The following is a 24,550-nucleotide window of genomic DNA, read 5'->3' as shown; positions in this document are numbered from 1 at the left end:
GGCCTCTTTTGTACGACAATTCAGTCGGAGGACTTTTCAAATAAGAACCGGTGTGGTTTCTTCCCCGTACGGTTTCAAGCCACCTGGCCTGTCTGATCCGAGGCGAAGTGAAGGTTTCCAGTCCGAAGGACCAATCTGTCGGAAAAAACTTCAAAGACCAATGCAAGTACGGTTCAGTTAAGGCACTTTAAAATTTACTTGCAGCAAGGAGACAAAAACATGCAAATACAAGGATTTGTCTAACTACTAACAGGAAGTATGTTCATTCTTATACTATTTTACAAGAAATGGCCTTCTAAGCTGACGTAATCAAACACAACTTTTAGCACTGTTCTACAGCAGATGTTACTTCAGATTTTCTGCTGACATGACTAGATTTGTGAGAAACTTTTCAGAAAAACAACCTGGCCTTGGTGACTATTAATCCGTTTACAAGCATCTATTGTACAGTGTTATTTTTCAAGGTACTTTTCTAATACAGATACAAGCAAATGCTGACTGCAGTTCATATTTTCAAGCAGGCTTTGTACTAATTATCTGTAACTTATACAGCTGTGTATTTTCTCATGGCACAGCGGAACTTCTTGTCCAAGTTTCATACAAGTAGTATTGTTCTATTCATTATTTTCGTAACGCAAGCAGAAATCACCTGCTTCTCAGTAAATTTCCAGATTTATGCATTATGAAATAGAATAAATGTGTTAACTCTGGTCAAGCTTCTAAATGCTTGAAGCATATTGCTAATACACACATTAATACATATTTTTCTAACGTCCCCCTGCTAAACAATCTCAAACTCGGCGTACTATCCAAACTCGCATCATGTTATAATAAAATAAGCAAATGTCCTACCAACTCCTGCCATCACTGCCACTCTCCATACTCTACAGTGGCTCGAACTTACCAGTTACCTGACCTTGCGTACACTCACTAACGCCCACAGGCTCATCCACAAACCTAGTAGTCAGTGTCAGTCTCAGTCTCGGTCTCTCTCTAACCTTCTACAAACCCTCATGACCCCCTGGCCACCTCCTACTTTCCTGCTCCATTTCTAAATTATGGAGCACTCTCCCTCCCACTCTTCGCAATACACCTGACCACACCAAATTTAAATCTATTGATCTCTTATCTTACTACTAAATGGATATGCCCATCCCACTCTGCAACTTAAAATTCCCTCTCTAGCCATTAACTTCTCCACCCTCTGCTATAACTACTTCACGTACCTACTACAATCACCCCATTATACTTTAACAGGAGTCTCCCCTACTGCACCCACTTTTTCTCTTTGATCCGCTGTGGCGACCCCCAACGGGAACAGCCAAAAGAAGATGATGATGTGTCCTAACTTGCATAAAAAAAAAAAAAAAATCTTACTTGTATGTTATCAATAATATGTTTATCACAGTGATATTCATTTTATTGCATTATATGCTGTATTTCTCTGAAAAATTGACTATATAGATTGGTTGTCTATAACTGTCATTGGAGCTTTTCTCCCCGGGCCTCCACTGAAAACAGGCTCTTCATGGCCCAGTGGACTTCCCTGGTCATCAAACAAATAACATGAGAAATCCTCTCTATTTACACTTGCTATACGAGCTCATTTTGCTACCTCCCCCCATTCTTATACACCCGCTTGATCTCCAAATTTAAAGCTAGTCATAGTCACCCACCAAATCACTCCAACCTAGCTATTCCCCATCGACTTAACTCTATCTACTTTCATTCTCCAACACACCACAATTTCCGCTAATCTTAACACAATCCAATTAATCCCTCACTTTACAATCTCATCCCACTACCTAATGCCACCCACTCTGTTTGGCTTTTCTAACCAAGTAAAGCAGAATACTTATTATGGGGTTTGATGTGGGGATACTTATGCAAATACCCTCATAACAGAAGCATCTCTTCCTCCTTCCTACTAAAATATTATACAACACACACACACACACACACACACACACACACACACACACACACACACACACACACACACACACACACGTTCCTCTAAACAAAAAGCTGAGCACAATTTCTCATATCAAGTACTATGAAATGCATGTAAGTATAGTATTTGCATCTTTCCCGCTATACTCACATTGTCCAATGTCTTTACATACAGCTTCTTGCATTTGGTCTAAAGTATTGCTGTAATAAAATCCACATTTGGTCTAAAAGTATTGCTGTAATAATATCTACATCTTTTTCTCTTTCCTGCTACATATTTTACTCCTTCCAATTATCCTTTACATTCACTTTCCTGCATTCACTTGAATTATTGCCCTACCAATTCTAATTCTGCTTACCCTCCCTATCCCCTAATTCTAAACTACCTACAGTAATGCTAATCACTCAGCCACTTCTACTTCCACGCCTTTTATTAACTAGCCCACCTCATATCCCTTCACCCCTATCTGACACACACCTACTTTCCCACATCTCTAGTACAGAAAACAATGAAACCACATTATTGCCAGTAGCCTATTCAGTCTATCCCCCCCACACATTCAAATATCACATCACACTAATGGACAAAATACATCTTAAACAACAATGGCTAAAACTGGTTCCTATACCTACTACCAATCTATACAGTGCTTTGGGAATTCCTACCCTAACCAAGCCCACTAGCACCATCTCAAAGCTCTCCCAGCAAGCAGATCTATTGATGGAAACCAGACTGTGATCTCTGTGTACTCCATAATACCCCTGCTGGGTGATTTAGTTTTTACGTCTTTAAAAAACACACATGGCATAAATAAGTAGACATACTGATTTAATGCACCTGTTATCTTTAGACCAGTTTGGTTTTAATGACAGCATTTAAATGACATTGTCAAACACTGGACTTATAGTTTTGATCAGACATTAAATTAGTTTTTATTAAATTTAATTTTCTTGCAACATTTTACCCATTCTGAGCATGTTTCACTCTTTTGGCCACTGGTTTGGTTCCCTTTCTTTTTCCTCCATTCAAGCTTTGTAGACCTGCTTTGGTTAACAAAGAGTATGCTCAAGAACACTCTACGACTTCTGGCTCCGGCTAAACAAGACCAAACTTTTGGCTTTAATGCCAATTAGGCAACATACTCCCAGCCTCCGTTCACATTGGGCAAATCCCAAGTCCACTCATATTCCCAGGTGGTAGCCTGCTAAAAATGACCACTCATCATTGGCCACCTCTCACTTTCGATGGGTTTAATGGGCCATGTCTGATTTGTCCAGAGGACCACAAGACCCCAGGGATGGCCAATGATCCATATCCCATTATTAATCAATGAAGTTACTGACTCCCACCAATATGAAGTCATTATTCCACATCAGAGACAACTGCATTGGTCACCTTTTCCCACACACCCTCTCTTTTATTGAATAGTAAGAAGCGCCATTCACTGGTAGAAGTTTTCCCACCTAACTGGCGGAAGTATAGTTTTAAAAATATACACACCCCTCCAAGCCACTCAGCTGCCACTTACTGGCCAATATCCTCGAACCAATAACACTTTCACATCCGACATTAGAACCAAGTAGGCTTTACCTCAGGATTCCCCCAATGATAAGAGCTACTGACTCCTTATTATCTAGTCATCTCACCGCATACTTCCACCAACTGAATGACAGAAAATAAATAAACCGACCAATGGAAATGCTGTTACTTTTCAGGTTTTCTTATCTGTAAACAGTGGCCTACTGTTTAATAAACTGAGACCGAATGAAATTGTATAAAACATGTAAAAGGAATCTGACAAGTCACATTTATACAATTTATTCCACAGCGCTCATCTGCTTTGCTTAAGACCCATTTATTTAACAAAACGAGATTTATAAACTTCACAGAGCTATCATTCCTTTAACTTTGGACCTATAACTGATGATATTTAATGGATTTAAGTGCTTTTGCTTCACCAATGTGGTTTAGTTTTACTTAATTCGGATAATTTACACAAAAGGATTAGGTTTAGCTTTATCATTTATTTATATATATATATATATATATATATATATATATATATATATATATATATATATATACACACACACATATATACACACACACACACACACACACACTTTGAACATAATTTTTTTTCCTTTAACTTTGGCTGGATACTAGTCTTCTGTGGCATTTTGTCACCTGACCATCTCAAAGCTCTCTCAATCAAGGTCCCTCACACCTCAAATGCAAGCCCCCATGTGAAGACAAATGGTTTATACCGCTACAACATACTAGAAACCCATGCCTTTATAGCCAAACTCTCTCCTGACATTGATATTGTACTAACTGAAACAGAAATTCTACCACCATAATAGGTTATTTGGTCGGGTAGAAAAAAAAAAACATAAAAGGGCAGGGGAAGTAGCCATAAATATGCCAAAATGCCCTCAACACACACATCGCTCTTAGCCCCCCCCCCCCCCCAAGAAGAAAATGCAAGCCACTCAAGTTTAAGTCATCTACACTCCAACCAGTTACAAGAAGACTGTTACAAGAAGACAGAGAAAATCTACTACTAAACTATATACTTACTAACATCCCAAACAACATGTCTAGCGGTACTCTCCTGGCTACCTTAAGCAACCATCTCCCTACCTTTCCAACGTGGCATCAAGACACCATAGACCAACAGCACTGCTACAAACATGTATGCAAGCTACCTACCTTCCAAACAGAAGATTTTACCTCCAGCTTGAAATCCATCAATTAGACCCCACTGCAAATTCTTCCACAGGATGAAGCTGTGCCCCATATGGGACCAAAAATCAAGGTAAATCTTGCATCTTCAATATCAAGACAAAACAAGCAACTTATGATGTGAAGAAAGGTAAAGGCTCAGCCTAGCCAGATAGAATTGGAGATAATTCTGTCATCTGTAAATATTAATGTAAACCACAGGCTTAGGTCTTAAATGGTAAAAATAGTGTTACCTGTGGAACTAAAAAAATGTAACAGTGCACTCTACCGACCAAGTGAAGCATGTTATGACCCTTTGATGTTAAAACTCAGAGCCAGTAAGTCTAGGGGGAGGCATCCTGCCCACTGTTTTAAGGCCAGAGTTAAATGGGCAGAATTTGCATGCATAAATGTCCATTATTGCTCTGGTTTCTGCCTAGAGGTGAAGAATGTAAATGTAGTTTGTTAGCCTGAGAACCCAGGGAAGTGTGAAGAATGATGTAATGTGAATCAGGAATGTGATTTTAAAACCAGAGACTCAGAGCGCATTAAGCATTTTTGTCTTGACCATCCAACTCACCAGCACTGTCTTGCTCTATATGTAAGTTTATCTTAGACTTGTGTTAGAAATAGCTAGAGACTGGACACCCTTTTAAGGGCCTTAGAGTGGCTGATAAATATTAGGGGGTGGTGGCACCTGGTACTACCGTATAGTCTTGGGAAAAAGGGGCACAGCTGGAGAACCTGTGCCAGCCTTCCCCAGGAGTGTGTTTGTGTGTGGTCTTCTCAAAGTGTGTGTGTGTCTCAGCTACCTGGGCTGAGACACAAAGCACTGGTTGGACAGAGTTGCTGGAGGTTTTAGCTTGCCCACTAGGCCGAGATCTGGACCCTATAGCTGTGCCAGTGGGGAGTCTTATTGGGGACCTGGAGAGCAAGGGAGCAACCAGCCCCGGACTGACTGATCTGTGTGTGCTCTTAAGGAAAATTGCACTTTACTGTGTGTATTTGTTATCCTTTCCTCCTATACAAGAGGCCCTCTCTGGTGTTAATGGGGAGGATGGAGGCTCCTTGATTGCCGGTCCAAGGCACGGATGTCACACATGAAACAAAAGGGATCAAGCATGGAAAACAAGGAATCCAATCTTAAGATGTTTAGATATATTAGAAAAGTTAGACAGAAAACAGACTACAGACTACAAATAACTCACTTAAGGCAATTCTAATCTTTCCAAACAATTCTGGCCTTTTATTAAACTCCTAACCATCCTCTTCCTTAAAAACACAACATGGTAATTCAACTTCCACGTTTACATTTCATGTAAAGTGTAAATTCAGACCTGAATAACTCTTGACCCCCCTCCTCCAAAATGACTGTCTTCCCATCCCCTAAGCCAGCACAAATACATATCCTTTCAACCCATTCCCACCTCCACAAAAACACAATATCTATTCTCGGCTAGAGCGCCTTCTGTGTGGAGTCTGCATGTCCTCCCCACGGTAGAGTGGAGTTCGAAAGACATGCGTGAATGGGCGTGCCTTTGTTGAAAGTTGGGTGTCAAGCTGGCACCTCAGCACCGCAAAAATCTACTGCCAATTATTAGCGGACCGGAGTTCCGCTGTGGCGACCCCTAACCAAGAAAAGCCGAACGAACAACAACAACTCTTGCCCCCAACAACCTACTGCTGAATACCTCAAAACTGCAGCTAGTACCTTGAATACTATCAAGTAACACTATGCTCTTGAACTATGGGGGGGGGGGGTCATACTTCCTATTCTTGCATAAACAGCTGCTGCTCACCTGTAGACACCAACTACTCAGTCTCATCTACAAAGCACTGGAAAATTGCATTCACTTTTAAACTAAAGTTCACTGAAAATCTCCTACCATCCCCCACCCCCAACAAAATACCACAACTGCTTTTCTCAGTTTCATCTCAACCATAAACAGAAATATAGGTACTCTCATCTCTGCTGTTTTCCTTGATCTATCAAAAGGCTCGACACAGCCCCCCCCCCCCCCCAATAAAAAAACTACTTTAAAAGTATGATTTGGTACTACCACATTGCCCTGTTCTCACTACTAGATTGCAGGCCATTAATTGGAATGACATTTTGCCATTTCTCCCTGTATCAACAGGCATTGCCAAAGGCTGAATCCTCCCACCTCCGTCCATTTATGCATTTTCATACCTGGATCTAGAACAGCTAGCAAACATGCCACTATTGTGCAGTACGCTGATGACTCAAAGTTAATCTACTGTCCTCGAACAATGCCACAAACAAATTTGTAGCCAGCACTCCATACAAGGCCCATTACTGTCTGGCACTTAAAACAACTTTACTGGACGAAGCAATCACAATGACTACATACCTCTCACAAATGACCACCACACACAAATCGTTTTTACAAAGAAAGAAAAACTCCATAGCCTAAATCTCCTCCAGCTCAACGTACTAAATCAAACCACTTCACTGTGCAAACTACTCTCCATAACCAAATCTAACAGCTCAGCAGGAAAACTCCCCTATCTTCCCACGTTGAAAAATGTGGGCCTCCGTACCTCTAAGACAAGAGATCCTTTAAAACTACAATTCATTCACCACCAAAATACTACTTGTTCTACTCCTGCATCGCCCACTTCTACCTGGTCTATCATTTCAGTACAGTATTCTGCACAAATGTATTTCCTACACATCGCATACTCTAAAATATTTGTACTATTTTTTTTTTTGATTTCCTCTGTGTAATTGTTTTCGTTGAATTTATTAATGTCCAAGTGTTTACAAACTACACACAGTTAAAATAGATGGATAAGTAGACAGGCAGGTAGACTGCAGCTTTTCCTTTTGTGGGGTTTTTCTTCCTAGACCTCTGCTGAAAATAGGACTTATTGGCCCAGTTGGTCCTTCCCAGTAAACAAATGTAATAAAGCAATACATGCTACATACATGCAACTTCTATTTGATCGTTCAGTCCACCTACCTAGTAAGAATCTATAAATCAAAATTTAGCATGCCTCAAGAGTACTTCTATACAAATTTTAAATTCTTAGTTCATTTATGCATCATAATCACATATTCAAAACCATAATATCTCATTAAATTTATTCCAATTTATAAAAACTGGAATCGGAGTAGCAAACAAGGGTTCAGATACTTCTCTAACATGTTTACGTTACCTATGAATGACTTTTCAGATTTAAAATTGTTACTACATGGTAACTAGCATAAAGTTCTGTGCAAAAAGCTTTGGGTAGGTCAAGGAAAACAGCAGAGATTAGATTTCTGTTAGTCAGGATGAATCTAAAATAACCTGACCTTTCCTATCCTGTAGGATATAAAAAATTTGCTAATATTGAGGTCTGCATTTTCAAAATAAAAAGCTGTCCCATTTGTTCTAGTAATGCCAAAAGCACGAGTGTCCATTTGAAGACAATGGCTTAGTGATCAGATCCATTTTACACAGGGTCTTTTGTCCAGTCACTGTTTATAGGAAGTTTTTGCACAATTTTTGTCGAAACTCTTGACATCCTTCCACCTTCCAAAAACATGCTGGTTAACTGGCTATATTAAAATTGTCTAACTGCATATTAACTTGATTATTCTATGGTTGTGAAAAGCAAATGTATTCTAATTTAACTTGAATGTTGGGTAAAGACTTCTAATGCATATAAAATCATTGCATTAAATGCTGACATACTTTAGCTGCAATACTTTTAAAAAAATCTTTTGCCCAGCTATCCAAAACGCCATCATTCTCCCAACTCTCAACATCTTGGATAGAGGTGGGAGAGAAGCCAGTGAGACAGGGGTTAAAGACATTCTTCAGTAAAGGGTAAATAACTATTCAATGCTCCCAAGCAATGACACAAATTGGCCAAAAAACATGGAACAATGGCAAAAGCTTTTGTGACTGCATGTTTTTACACAGTCACACACCCAGCCAAAGTGACTGCCTCACATCCCCATTGTTCCAGGTGTGTGAGAGTTGCAATCCCATGTCCTCCATGAGGTGGAGATCTTATATTTTTCTCATCTCCCTCAGGCAGGCTCTTCCAACAATCCAACCTGGGTCATGTGTGGCAGCCAGGGTCAACACCTCTGTGCAATAGTTCATCTTGGAATTTTGTAATCATTGCCTTGGAAAAGGTTTATACAAATTTGTTTGAACTGCACCCTCAAAATAAATCACTATTATTCACTACCATATTCTCTGCAAAATGTCAACTCCTAACCATTACCCTTAAAGCAAACTGAAAAACAAAGTTTTCAAAACAATACCCAAATAACTACTGGCTATGCTGCTGTTTGTCCTCGGTTTATTACCTTAACTGTAAGCACAAAAAAAAAAAAAAAAAAAAAAAAAACTATGCTTACTACTTTCCTCTGCATTCTAATGCTGCTGTTTGCAATGTTCTGCCTCCTAACCTTTGCTCTTAGATTATAAACTTTCAAGAGTGAGAATTAAGTGCTAATCAAGTGCTTTACCACACACAATTCCTTCCTTCATGACTTCTTTGGCATCAAAGCAAAGTATACAATTTTATAGGTCCCAAATATCTACTACTGTACTGTAATCTAACTTAAGTTTATCCAATGTACGTCAATGTAGGTTCAGCACAATATTGAAGGATCTGAATAATGGTTCTGTACTTTATTAGATGTTCTTGTTGTCTCTGTACTGCAATTGTTATCCTGTTATTTTTTTTACTCTTTGTATTAAATGCCTGACATTGTATAATTTAGCTTTTCTTTATAGGCCTCAGCTAAAAGTTTTAACCAAATCAAACCAAGGTCAAAAAACAGAAATATACACAAAGGTGACACATTAGCATCGCTTAACTTGAAATGCAGTTTGCGCCCCCTCGTTTCCTTCATCTTATTCCAATATTGACCAGCAGTTAGCAAAAAACCTTCACCTAGCAGTCTCTTCCACTGTACAATTTTACTCATCTCAGAGGTTTATTAAAATGCCTCACTCTACCAGTAAATGCAAGAAAAAGGTCTCCTTCCCATAGCCTTATTCTATGCTGGTGGTCTTTGTTACAACCTTTTTGGTTAGTTAGTCAGAGTTTAACTCCTGCTCAGTTGCAGGGTTACCCACCATGCATTGTCCTACCACCCTGAAGTGTCTCAAAAAACTATTCCGAATGCCATCTTTCCATTTAAAAAGCACCTGCAAAATGTTGCACATCCATTTCATAGGTAAATAGAAGGTTACCATTCTGCAGAGGATTACAAGCCTATCCAGTCATCAGAATCAAACCCTGTACCTTGTATTTTTGAGGCAAAGACCTTAACCATTTTGCCAAACCAAACTATCCCCAAAATTAATTCAACTACCTGGTGACAATAGAACCAAACCTTCTGCACGAAAAGGAAAAGGTGTGTGACATGTTGAGCTAAAAAACTGTTGTCTGAGACACTATAGAAATTTAAACTATTAGACAACTGCCATCCATCCTCCTCCCTGACCCTAACCCATGGTCACTCACTCTTAAAAACAAGTGCTCCATGAATCAGTAACCATTATTTTTCTTGATTCAGCTCCTTCCTAATCTCTTCCCACAGGTCAAGAGAAGACCATTATGAAGCTAGTATCCCTACCCTTACCAGGCAATTTTACAGGCCTGGCAGTCTACCTTCTACTTGCATATATTTTTTATATGCTATGCATGTTTCAATACAAAGATTTTCACAGCCAGCCTGCCTCTGCACTACTGATCCACCTTGCACACCTTTCCTGCCTGCAGGAGCTCTTTCAGCATAAAATCAGTTTTCAGTACTACTCATATTTATGCCTTTAATCCTTCAAAATCCCCTCCCCGAAAACCTCACACAATTTCTCACAAAACAAAAAAAAGGAGCAGCTGGAATCAGAGAAAAAATAATTGCATGCTGCTTCTAGCAGGAGAAGTACACAGCTCGTGTACTCTGCCAGATACTATCATAACCACTTGTTCAGGTACTTGCACCTAATAAATCAACCCCTCAAAAATAAGGTTGCCAACAGAAACTTAAGCCCTTAAAAGTCAGATACTGGCATTATACCAGAACCCTCCCCCCCCGTTAAGTGTCAGAAGATTCTTACCTCACAGTAAACATACATACATACATACATGCATTCATACTTACACACATAGGAGCAATAACTTGCAGGAGGATCCACCTTCTACCTTAGCAAAAAAAAGGTCACAACAGTTGCCAGACACAGAAGGATATGTTGCCTTCTCCGTGTGATGCCACAAAGCTGACTTTAGGTGTGTGGGTGCATACAAAGTTACATAATTCCCAGATGCTACAAAGTTCTGCTGCCTCAATAAATTGGCTCCCAAGACATCATTAGAAATGCTTTCAGCAAATTAACTAAAATCAAAATAAATACATCATTTACTCCTTTACTTCTGTAGCATGTTCTTGTTCAACAAAAGCAAGCCTGTGGTCCTGAATGCATAACTACCATCACCAAAAATGATGCCCATATTTAAAGATTGATTAAGTGGCTGGTGTCCTAAGAAGGTCCAGTATGTGTCAACTTTGCTGCCAGCATAGTACTTTTAAAGGTAAAGTCCATCTACTCAGAATCATAACATAGCAAAAACATCTCACTTGCTACAAATCCTGGTGTATTAGAACAACTTCCCGATGGCCATATCAGCTTCGCAGCATCCAATAAGTTAACTGCCAGAGAGGATTTTTCCTGTTTTTACCGCTTACATTTTTGAAGTGCATTGTAATAAAAAGCGTTTTTATTACAACCATAGCCCAAATAAATTTAGGGCAACTTGGGGAAAGCGCAAGCTACATTCATAGACTTTAATGTATGTGTGAATGCTGAGTTTGGCCACACTGACCTAACCAACAGCTACCCCTGTCCCAAATCCTTAACAGTATATAAACAATGACAATTGTATGGATATCTGACCCCACTGCCACAAGTTGAAGTCTGTGTGGAGCAAGAAAGGGCAGCACCCAGCAGGTAGACCAAGACACCCGATGGAACTGTAGCAGACCACTACCGATTCTTCAGAACTATAGGGACAGGAATGGTGGCCCTCAAACAAGTCCAAAAACTTTGACTTCTAATGACCGATACCAAAAGATTAGTCTGACGGAAAACTCTGGAAAATGCTTAAATAGAAAGGGCGATATGGCTTTGAGGTTTGGGAAAGGGGAAGGAAAGTCTTGAACCCTAGGAAGGCCCCAGCCAAAGTCTTTAACCTAATCATCCTCTACTACCGTAACAACAACATAGGGTAACCCACCAACAGGTTTTATTTAAGGCCTTGAAACAAACCACTATGGACTGCAAGCTTAAAAATGGAATCTCTGAAATATAAATTGCAAGTCAAACTTTACTTTTTTGAAAATAACCATGTTCTTCTTACAAATACACGAACAAGAGCGATTTTCCTTATGCTCCAGAGAAGGAGCAGTACAAGAAGCAGGGAAGAAAGTAGAGGAAGGAAAATGGGGGGGGGGGTACTCCTTTGCATAGAAAAATGAGTGCATTCGTGTAGAAAAGGTCTTTACAGCATTTTCCCCATGACGATTAGGTGTATCACTGCCTGCCAAGAGACACAGAAAGTATCTTTACTGTATGAGATTGCAGCACAATATCACCTGGTATTCTGTATCCTCTTAACTGATGCAGCTAATCCATTGACCCACAAGCCCTTTTCCCATTTTTCCACATGGGATTGAGGCATCACTTCAACAGTGACAATCTCGAGGATGCATTTACTCATATATTTAGCTTGCAAAAAGTTAAATGAATATCTACATAATTTGATAAAAGTGATCTTCTACAAACCACATCAACTGTAGAATCCCTCCATACCAAAACTATACTAATATGGGTTTAATGACTAACCAGCTTGCCAAGCAGGCTGCATTTATTTTTCTGCATTTGTGGATGTGCTTTGAATCACCAATAATGCAAGTTATGCAGATTGCAAGAGTTTTGAATGTGTTCTCAAAACTATATCTACACATTTCAAAATCTCATAGGTACTTAGAATGGCAAGCACTTAAATTGCATATTGTACTCCTACAGGAGTCCAGCTTAGCCAATATTATGCATTTATTTTTTTATTTAACTCTACCCTATAACCATCTGCTGCAATTCCTATGAATCTTCACTGATCTGATGCATAATTATTGCTTCCAGTTTAATCACAGGCTCAAAACTCCACTAAAATGGAGTTATTTTTTTTCAAATTTAAGGCAGTGGAATGAGAACCACAAAGTAAAAATATAATTATATTAATTGTACATAAAAATCTAAAAGACAGTACCCAATTTGCCCTCTTAGTGATTCAGATTCTGTAAATGACTTCTTTTGCATGAGGTCTGGATCTAGTACTGACAAGTTAACGGACTGCTGTCCACTTCCAAAGGGAAGGAAAGGGTCATCATGCTACCTGTACAACGTCTGACGTACTGCATGTGGGGTGGAAATATATGCCTTACAGTAAGAAATCAGCAAAATGAGTTACAGAAACACACACATTCACCGCATACCACTGTTACGAAAATATCATCACAGATCCCCATATCCCTCAAAAGGGGAATTGCTACTGACCAACATTACCTTAAATCAGCAGTGAAACAGGTTATCCAGGAAACCTCTGTGTGGCCAGAATCACCTACGATGTCCTTCGTGGTTCACTTTGCAGTCATGACTGTAGGGTTCTTCCTGCCAGCAGCAGCCCCTGATCGGCCAGAATCCCAAAGTCTGGATTGGGCATCAGCTGAGGTCGCTTTTATCCCGACGTCAATGCGCCATTAGTATAAAGACCTCAGCTGATGCCATTACCCCAGTCTTTCTTGCCACATGGTGCCCTGAGCAGTTTGTTGATGCCGGTCAGCCTACTCCCGTCTGTTTTTGACTTTACTTCCAGGATTTTTCGTTTTATAAGATAAGTACCCCGTTGGGGAGGTCTTTTTCTTGCTCCAATCAGATGTCAGAAAAAGTTAACAATTGTATTTCTTGTGGGAAACAAATACCTCATAGGGATTTTCACTCATTGTATTCCCTACCCGAGGCCTGACCACGATGTTGCTAATTGTGGGTTTTGTGCTAGATTTAAATCAGTGTACTATTAGGCGCAGGTACAACTTTGCCTTCTACTATTTTGGTAAAAGGTTTAATTATACTATGTCTTCGGATTCTTTTCCTGCTTCTGGTGTGTGTAAGAGGTGCAAAGATAAAGACAGGCCTCCGAGGTCCAAAGCAGAGGATATTACTCAGTTATTAACAGTTGCTGGTTCGGTCATCAGTGAGGCGCCTTTGCAGCCCCTGTCGTCTGCCTCTTTTGAACCAATTGCCTGTACCAACTCCAGTGTGGAGCTGATGGGGCCTTCAGGATTGCCAGGGAATGGACCTTCAGATACTACTCCCTCAGTTGGGTCAGGAGCAGATACGCAGGTACCGGCTTCTGAGGGAGTTTTCAGGCCTTCACAGCTTCATGTAAATATGGATTCAGTTTTGCATTCTAAGACAATGACTTACGGCTCCAGCTAAAAAGAAATGGCAAGCACAGATGCCTTGTGATCAGGGTCCTAGGCCTCAAAGGCAGACGCTTAGGATGGCTGAAGATTTGTTATCTATGATCAGGGATTCTCATCCCCCTCCTGACAAAAAGCCTAGATTACAGTCAGATTAGGATTCTTCAGACCAAATTTCTGTTTGAGCAGGATTGTTCCTTTCCTCCTTATGAGGATTCTGATGCTGAAGATTCCTTCAGCCTCTCCTCCCGAGGATTATTCTTTTGGTGAAACTTTGCATGATATGGAGGCAGCATTTTCACTGGGAAGGGCAGGAATTCTCAAGAAAAGGCTTAGGGATTTTCTTCTTCTCCCTCAGCATAAGCCTCTTGCTATTCCCCCTGTATTGGACATTGTAGATGATGTTTTTTCAGAAGCTTCCCTCTCTCCTGATTCTTTTCCCCCTACTCCAGTCAAACCAGATAGGTATTATAGGGTTCCAGATTCTCACAAGTTTTCTTTTAAGAATCTTTCACCCGATCCGGAAACAATTTCTCAGGGCCCTAAGGGTGTTAAAGCAGCCTCTGCTAAAAATCCTATTCCCTCTGACTGAGTCCAGGGCTTTGGAAAGATGGGGTAAAAAAGTTTATACTTCTGCTACATTGTCTATTAGAGCTTTGAACTGTCAATTTCATATGCTAAAGTATCAGCAATACCTTTTGTCTGTATTTAAACAAAAGATGTCAGCTGTTTCTATTGGTGCGGATGATAAGGAGTTACAGGATTTATTGCATGCTATTGAACAAGTGGGTAAACATACCCTGCATTGTGGTTTTGATTCTTTGGAAGCTTCGTGTAGGGCTGCAACAACTGGCGCAGTTATTAGAAGACATGCTTGGTTAAAGGAACAAAGCTTGCCGGATCAGGTTAAAGCCAAACTTTTGGATGCCCCTTTGCAGCACTATGTTTTGTTTGGGGTCAAAGCTGAAGAGGTATTAAAGAAAATGGAGGACAAAGCCAAATCTATGCAGACGGTTAAGGATTTTCTACAGGTGCAACCTCCTAGATTTAGCAGGCACTGGCCAGTTAAACCTTGGTCCTTTCCAAGCTTGGACAGGCCTCAGAGAAGCAGATTCAGGTGTTCCAGAGGTAGGGGACAGGCACAAACCCTTTTTAGGAATAGGCAGTAGATGGCCTCCTCTCCCAAAGGAGGTGAAGATACATCTCAACCCTACCGGAAACAGTCTTTATGACGCTCCCTATCTGGTTCCAGGGGCTCCTCTCCTGGAAGCACCTTTGGGAGGAAAGATTTCTCTATCAAAATTGGGGCCGCATGACCCGGGACAAATTGGTTCTGGACATAGTCTCAAGAGGTTACAGATTTCATTTCCACACCTTGCCAAAACCGAACGGTTGGCCAGATCTGCCAAATCATCAATGGGCAGAAGCACAACTGCAGGTTCAGTCCCTCTTAGCTATGAGGGCCATAGAATTATTACCAAATTTAGAAATAGGGCAAGGTTTTTATTCAAGACTTTTCCTGGTTCACAGGAAGGAAAATTTGTGGAGACCAATCCTGGACCTTTCCGTACTAAACACCTTCCTAGATGTACCAAAATTCAAGATGCTTACTCTGCAGCGGCTGCTGCCTATGTTGGGCAAGAATGCTTGGATGGTGACTCTGGACTTAAAGGAAGCTTACCTGCATATTCTATAAAAGGCGAGTGCAGAAGGTATCTGAGATTCAAAGTGGGCTCGAAGCATTACCAGTCCTCTGTGCTGCCCTTTGGCTCATCTCCTGCACCCAAAGTGCCTCGCACCAATAATGGCGTTTTGCAGACAGAAGGGGATTCAAATATACCCTTATCTGGACGACTGTCTTATTCAAGCAGGCGGCAAAGACACTCTACTGCAGCATCTAGCTTTTATGCAGCATCTTCTACAGTACCTCGGATTCACAGTGAATCTAAAGAAGTCAAATCTGGTGACCACACAACAAATTAGTTTCCTGGGTGCTCTTTTGAGTACTACAACCCAGATGGCTTCCTTGACACCAGACAAAAAAGCACAACTGGCTTCTTCTTTCCAACACCTGGCTTCAATGAAACAGCTGACTGCAAGAAAGGTTCTGCAGGCTTTAGGTTACATGGCTTCCTGCATTCTCCTAATACCATATGCAAGACTGCATATGAGGAAACTACAGTGGTACCTCAAGAGTGTGTGGTCTCAGCATTACCACAGTTTTGGAAACAGTGATCACGATTTTGCCTTATCTACAGCAAGAGTTTCTTTGGTGGGCCGAAGCCTGTCTCCAGAACAAGGGGAGGCCTTTTTGTCCTCCACCAACCAACCAAGTTCTGACAACGGATGCTTCAGATTATGCCTGGGGAGCCAACATGTACGGGAGATGTCTTCAGGGTGTTTGGACAAAGGAGCAAATTCACCTGCACATAAATTTGAAGGATATGCTCGCTGTACAGAATGCTCCGATAGCCTTCAGGGACTTTCTACCAGGGCAATTGTTGATAAAGACAGACAACACTACAGTGATGCGGTACATAAACAAGCAGGGGGGCTCTCACTCTTACCCCCTGTGCAGGTTAGCCATGGCTCTGTGGTACACTGCACTGACCTGCAGAGTCCACTTACAGGCACAATTCCTGCTAGGAAAAGACAACACTCTGGCAGACACATTGAGCAGGACACTTTCAGATCCGCACAAATGGATGTTGGATGTTCGGATATTCAGGATGATAGTATAGGCATGGGGATGTCCGGACATAGATCTTTTTGCATCCTCTCAGAATCATCAACTTCCAACATTCTGCACCAGGACCTACCACAAACTAGCATGGCAAGTGTATGCCCTCTCATTCAGTTGTAAACACCTCTACTCTTTCAAACAGGTATTGGATGTAATCCTTGAAGCTAGACGGCCCAGCACTAGGAAATCTTATGCATGTAAATGGAAAAGATTTTGCTCCTGGAGTCAAGTCCAGGGGGGTGATTCTGCTGTTCCGAACATTCCTCTGATTTTACAGTATCTGACAGAGTTATTACATACAGGCCTCTCTTTTTCGTCTGCTAAGCTTCATGCTTCTGCTATTTCTGCACATTACGATACGGATCCTCAGATTTTTTCTCATCCATTACTTAAAACAATTTCTTAGAGGGGCTAAGAATGTTCGGCCCCCTATAAGAGCACCTGTTCCCACTTGGGATCTTAACTATGTTTTGGAAAAATTAACCTTGTCTCCTTTTGAACCTGCAGCTTCCACGGATTTAAAATTTTTGTCTGGAAACCTACTTTTCTTTTAGCTATAACCTCTGCTAGAAGAATTTCGGAATTGCAAGCACTCATGGCTGTAGAACCCTTCATTATTTTTCATCAGGACAGGGTATCCCCAAGGACTAATCCCACCTTTATGCCTAAGGTGGTTTCGGCAATGGCCTTGAATCAGACTATTCATTTGCCTACTTTTTATCCTAATCTTCAAAGTGAGGATTTTGCACTCTTTGAACGTGCACAGGCGGCTTCGTGTTTACCTAGACAGGACCAAGATATTCAGGAAATCTGACCAATTGTTTGTCGCTTATTTTTTTATTATATATATATATATATATATATACACACACTTGCATATACATATGGTTGTATTATAAAATAGGTTCCCTGTTGGCAGGATACATTGGAAACAACATTATGTGTATTTTACATACATTTAAGACAACTTTTTCAATTTTGGATTACATTATTTGGCCACAATTTTATATGGATTATGTTTTTATATGTACCGGCAGATGGTTTTAGTTGGTTTTATTTATATTCATATTAATAACACATAACCCAATTTAGGATCCATGTATTTTAATGTACATAGGCAACAGTTGTTTTTTATGCTTGTCATTTCATTTACAAATATAGAGTAGGGGGCTCAAGCTTTTGCATCTTGCACTTGTTTTTAATTGATGAATGTAGTGATTAATTCATTAATTCATTCAATGTACTGTTGTTTAAACGTAAATTATTCTCATTGGTTAATAGGCTCAATTAGTTCCTTGAGTATTTGTATTTAAAGTTTCAGAATGTATTGAGATGTGTTCTGATGAAGTTCGTTTAACGGACGAAACCTAGGTCGACGTTTATTTTTATTCTGTGTGCTATTTTCATTAAAGTCTTTTGGAACGTTTATGGGCCTTGGATCTTTTTGGTGAGCTGAACTTTCGTTGTGCTTGCAGTGGCTCCGCTTAGATTGGGACACCTTTCAGTGGTTATATAGCTTATGCTCCTACTGTTCTAGGGCAAACGATCACTAAGCAAACTAAGTGGATTGCCCACTGCATCAAGTTACACCTTTCATGGCAATCCAGTTCCTGTTAATATTAGGACTCATTCTACCCGGGCTACTGCTACTTCAGCAGCCTTTCTTTGTGGGGTTCCTACCAAGGATATTTTAGAGGCTGCTACTTTGAGTTCTGTGCATACTTTTTCTAAGCATTAAAACGTCCCTCTCTATTCTAAATCTAGGGCCAGTTTTGCTTCTGCGGTTTTGCAAGGTTTCGTGGCCGCTCCTTCTGTTTCTCCTCCAGCCACCCTTTCTTAGCTTTGGGACTCAACCCTACAGTCATGACTGCAACAGTGAACCATGAAGGACATAGTACAGCTGTGTACTCTTACCATAAATGCAGATGTCCGAGTGTGTTCACTGTTGCAGTCTGAGTTAACCCCCCCCCCCCTTGGTTTTGGGCACCTGACATCTGGGGCAAGAAAAACTGGGGTAATGGCATCGGCTGAGGTCTTTATACTTCTTGGCGCATTGACGTCAGGATAAAAGCGACCTCAGCTGATGCCCAATCCAGACTTTGGGATTCTGGCCGATCGGGGGCTGCTGCTGGCAGGAAGAACCCTACAGTCATGACTGCAACAGTGAACACACTCTAACATCTACATTTATGGTAAGAGTACACAACTGTACTTTCTCTTCAGTATGAAGATGGACTACAGCATATGAAGAACTTCCAGAAACCGAACAGAGCAACTGATCCAACTTACTCTCACCTGCATTGCAAACTGCAAGGAAAGGACATGGGTACTCACACACACAGCTGGAGTATCTGCATTAAGCAACACAGTACAATAATTGTTTTTACTATTAAAATGGGAGTCTGGGCTAATTTGTAATGTACAAGCAACCGCAACCATTACATTAAAAAGTAATAAGATCCCAACGGTAATAATGACACAGCAGTTACAATTTAAAGTCCCAATGTTAGACTCCATTCAGCTTGTGGTCAGTGTTTCACAACTAAATTTTACACAACAGAACTGCACCACATCAAAAAACATGGCATAAACAACACAGCAGGAAATAAATGCCGAGTTCTTTAACCTAAGCATTTCATTTCCAGCTGTCACAATAAATCTCTTACACAAAGGAAAGAAAAACAAGTTTTGTATTCTTTGGCTCAGACATATACAAGAGAATTGATTAGGTATACTTAAGTTTGTTAAATGGGGTAGCAGACTGATCCAAATGGATCCATTTCAGCAACATTCCAAGAGAAAGAGATGAGATTAGATCAGGTCTCCTTTCGGAAAAGGACTAGAACGCACCAAAGACATAAGCAATGAAATGAGTACAACTTCATAACTTTGAAAGGACAGTTTAAATTCTTTCAAAAAAAGTAAAAAACAGACAATTAGTAATTTATTATTTCAGCACATTTATGTGAAACCAGGCATCATTACAGCAGATGACAATGCAGTTGTACTTGAATGACGCCAGGAGTGGTTAAAACATTTATACTATAACATTCTCAAGGCACACTTCTCCTACCTTCAAAAATATAATATAACACACACACACACACACACACACACACACACACACATTATTGCCCTTCAGATGAAGGGCATGGCTGGAAATAGGGAAATTCTTTATTGGGAGATCATTAAAGACATGACAAGTCTATACAGATATCAGACAGTAAATGTAACAGGACTTGAGCCTAGAGGCATATAACTCTATATCCTCCCCAAACAAACAGAAAATAGTTAACTCATTTGATATTAAAAAGGACACTAAACTTTTCACACAGAAGAAAGGGAGGCAGAAAAAGGTACACAACTATAGCAAAGGACCAGGACTGGACACGTTCTGTATTTACATTTCGCAGAAAAGCCATAGTATTGCAAGCAGCATATCACTCGCACTTTGGCAGAACCATCAAATTTATGAATGCAGTTTCAAAACTTTAAGTTACGGTTTAAAAAAAGTGTCAAATTATAGCAGAAGCCAAGTACATAAACTACCCATGCTGTAACAGTATAGGTATGCCATTCTTGCACGATCTGGCCACACTTTCACAACATTTTAAGTTGCTGTTATCACTTGCAACGTTCTACTTTATATGCACCCGGGTTTTCCCTTTTGACGTAAAATAAGTTATTTCACAATCCCATCGACAACATGTATCCAACACTTTAAAATCTTTTGAGTATGTAATCAGTAACTTAAACGGCCCAGATATACAAACATAGCATCTTTTTGAGATGATAACGTGCCAACTTCATGTGCATCTTTGTAAAAACGTAAAATTTCAGGTGTACCGCACTTGACTGCATGTAGAAACTACCTCGCTAAACAGATTTGCCACCAACACAGCCGAAAGTGGGAGGCTTGCTGTTTTACAGCTAGGCAACTCCAACACGTTAAAACTAATCTGTATACCTTAACTTTAATGAGCCACAAAGTGCAAAGATAAAGATACCCATTCTTACAAAAACGCTTTGCATTAGGAAGGACCCAAATACACCACCCCATACTTACCGAGTGTTTTCATATAACTGTCTAAATTTTCAGATTTAATCATGTTCCATGTACCGTTATAATCCACGGCCATAATTGTCAAAACAAGTAAAATGCTTAGTTAAAGCAAACGAAGCACACCAGTAGTAGCAGAGCTAGGTCCTAACTTGCTCCAAATAGCTTACTTGCTGCCAAACCTCACTTTTAATCAAAGTACTCCGCCCAGGCAACATTTAAAAGGATTGCTGGGAGCAGAGCTCTGATGGAACAGGGGTGGGAGACGGAACCGCCCTCAACTTTGATTGGTTCTGGCACAGGAGGGGAAGGCTTTCCAAATTTGGGTTGGTGACAGACTTGCAATCCACCGGGTTTCAGGCGCGTGGCAGACTGACAAACTTGTATAGCCCTCAATGGCAATTAATCTGGGAACTGCAGGCCGGCTGCCTGTTGTCAAGGGATATTACTAAAGTAAAACAAAGTTGAGCAGCACTCTTAGCACAGTTCCAAAGTGTCAGTATAAAAGAACAGAAATATTTGCAAATTGAAATTTTCATTATTTATCCTAGCTGCTATTAAGCACAAAGGTAAAAGCGTCTCGAGTGCCAGTTAGGAGCTTATGTGTTTGTTGTGTGTGTCATTCTAAGCACGGAAACTCATTTTACAGAAATCAAAAACTAATTTAAGTAAGTCCATTAAAACCCACATTAAGATTAAGCCCCCTTTTGCAGATTTGTGTTTTGTGATTCTGCCAGTGAAGCCGTTTTGAGTTTGTTCAAGTATTGCTTTCAGTTAGGATTTGGAAATGTGGCCTTTGATCCTAAGCTGATAAACAGGAAATGTTTAAATATAGGATTTCTTTTTCACTCTATGATATTTCACTGTAACAGGTTGGAAAGACGCAAATAATGCTAATTACCCTTTGTGTTGCAGTTCACCTCCATTTCAACAAGTTACTCAAACACTGAGTAGTGAGGGCAGAGGCTAAATCGGGACAAAAATCGTTTGTATTGTATAAGTAGAAGTGGTTGAGAGTATCCCTGGCCATTTTAACAAATGATGACATACTTTACAAGGAAAACTGCAAAGGCATACTGCGAAATCTTTGATTTCCCTAATTTGACTGCTATGTTGAGAGCAGATCAGTTCATGCCTGTCAAGTATTTCGCATACCGCAGAGTTCCTTGCTTGCTTTAGCTCACAGCCTAGCACCAAACCTCTTATCGTAAAGAAAATGCATTTTCCAATCACAGTTATCAACTGGCTCTGATTTTGCAAAACTTGTATGATTATGATCCCTACGTTTGCCTTTGCCTCTTGTACCGCTTGTAAAATGTTTGATTTCTGGTAAATCACTGATGGTTACACTTAGTCAAACTTGGCAGATATTACAGATCTGTACTTATTCTTCACAAAATGCATGTGTTGGTGCCAAATCTGTTGCAACTAATTTCTAGGTGAATTAGAGTAGTATTTAAAATTGATCCTGATTTTGGGCCTTTATCCCCCAGTATTTTTGCCTTTGTTACTGATTGTAAAGAAGTTGAGAGCAATGTCCCCAACTAAATTTAAAATACACATTCATAACAAGCAGCTACTATAACAAATCATAAACTTGATTCAGTCTGTGCTCTGCCCTTACAGTCTCAATGTGACTGCCTCACATTGTGTTGCACATTTATCCTATACTACATACTGCATTTAAGCAAAGAATGCACAGTGCAGAGATCGGGTCACAGTACGGACACAGCCCTGCTGTCATTCCTTTTGGATTAATACGATGTGCGCACACACACACACACACACACACACACACACACACACACACACACACTGAAATCAACACTTCCTGCCTGCTTCCATGTTCTTGGACCTTTCCAAAGTTTTTAATACTGTCTACCAAAAACTCCTGCTTACCAACTACTTCCATTTTGGCTTCATTCCTCAGTATTATTCACCAGTTACCTTTCTGATAGTTATCAATCACTACTCCGAAAGGATACATTCTTACCCAATAACCTAGGAGTCCTACAATGTTCCATAGTTGCCCTTTTCAACGTTTTTATAAACAACTTAATTAAAGCTACTGACACCAAAGCTATTCTACAATACACTGTTGATTCCACACTTAAAACCTAAAACAACTTCAAAACATAACTCAAAGATCCCTCTGTCAATTAGAAGACTGGCTAAATGCCACAAGTCTAATATTAAATGCCAAACAACAAAACTCAGACTTAACTGTAGTAATAACACCACTCTTGGGCAGATATATTATATCAAGCTCTTGGGTATTATTAATGACAAACAGTTAACTTCCGAATGTCACATCAACTATATTGTCACCAAACCTAACAAAAAAAACCACTGTATGCTACATACAATAAAACCATTTCTAACTGCCCAAGTTCATTTCCAACATACAGTAAAACCATTTCTAACTGCTTAAGTTCATTTCCAAACTGCTCAATCTGCTGTCCCCTAGCCTACTGTATGTATAATACCCTATTGTTATCAGTTTTTTTAAAAAAAAAGCTTCCGTTAATAAACTCTCAACCATGTTTAACAAAATTATTAAATTTGTCATTAATCTTTCTCAGAGAACACATCACTGCCTACCCCTCTCCCAATTACAATGGCTAGAACTAAGCAATGCACTGAATTATGCTCAACTTAAAATTGTATTTATTTATTTGTTGACATTCGTTTACCGTGAAAGTCCGACTGGGTCACAAAAGCCCATTTTCAGCAGAGGCCCTGGAAGGAAAGCTACACTTAACAGAGGCATAACTTTTTTCAAAGATATTACATAAAAAAACAGTTGAAAATTATGCATTTCAAAAATAATCAACAATATTGTAAAACATAGAAATATAACAAAAATATGTTAAAGAGACCAATGAGAAAGAAAGAAAAACACTATATACCATTCTAGAGACCATCATTTTGGCAATTTACAGTAGTAATAAGTAAAAGTCATATGTTTAGTTTAATTGTAGCTATAAAGAAGGAGAGAGAGATTAGGATAGATTAGCATAAATGGGGAGGAAGTGATAGAAGTTCTGTAAAGTGATAGAGAGAGAGAGTAGGACAGGCAGGTGAGGATGAGGAAGTGGTGATGTGTACAGGAAATGTACAGATAAGGGTGGAGAAAAGGAGGCAAAACTGATGTTCAGACACAGGTATAGCATGAGCAGAGTGAAGTGTCTGATACGTCATGTTTTAGAAGATGCTTGAGGAAGGTATGGTAGGTTACAGTTCTAATAGTCTGTGGAATAAAATTCCATTTTTGGTAACAGAGTAGCAGTAAAGGTTATTTCCAATTGCTCTTTGAGGTTTATAGATAGTGAGAAGTTGTTTATTATTAGAATGAAGGGGGACTGTTTGGGTAATAGGAAACAGGCATAGAGCTCAGTGCAGGTCAGGCATGGGGTTTATAACTGATGCTGTGGGTTGTACAAAGTCTAAGTAGTGGGGTAGTTCAAACCAGTTCAAAGTTTTAAGGGCCTTGTAGTGATGTGTATAGTATTGTTTAATGGCAGCAAATTAAGCAACTTTGTTGTAGCATATTTCAAG

General features: G+C 39.9%; 1 protein-coding gene across 1 annotated transcript in view; it reads right to left on the bottom strand.

The window, feature by feature from the left end:
- Positions 1-21,220, bottom strand: part of RBP7 (retinol binding protein 7) — a 61,986-nt gene extending 40,766 nt beyond the window's left edge. The window contains exon 1 of the mRNA XM_044063598.1: positions 20,999-21,220. Coding sequence (XP_043919533.1) covers positions 20,999-21,071 — 73 coding nt within the window. The 5' untranslated portion in view covers positions 21,072-21,220. The remainder of the gene's footprint in view (positions 1-20,998) is intronic.
- Between the last annotated feature and the right edge of the window lie 3,330 nt (positions 21,221-24,550).

The sequence above is a fragment of the Protopterus annectens genome, chromosome 2.part1, assembly GCF_019279795.1.
Source record: "Protopterus annectens isolate FY-2018-M chromosome 2.part1, PAN1.0, whole genome shotgun sequence".
NCBI lineage: Eukaryota > Metazoa > Chordata > Ceratodontiformes > Protopteridae > Protopterus > Protopterus annectens.
This window is presented reverse-complemented; position numbering and strand designations above follow the sequence as displayed.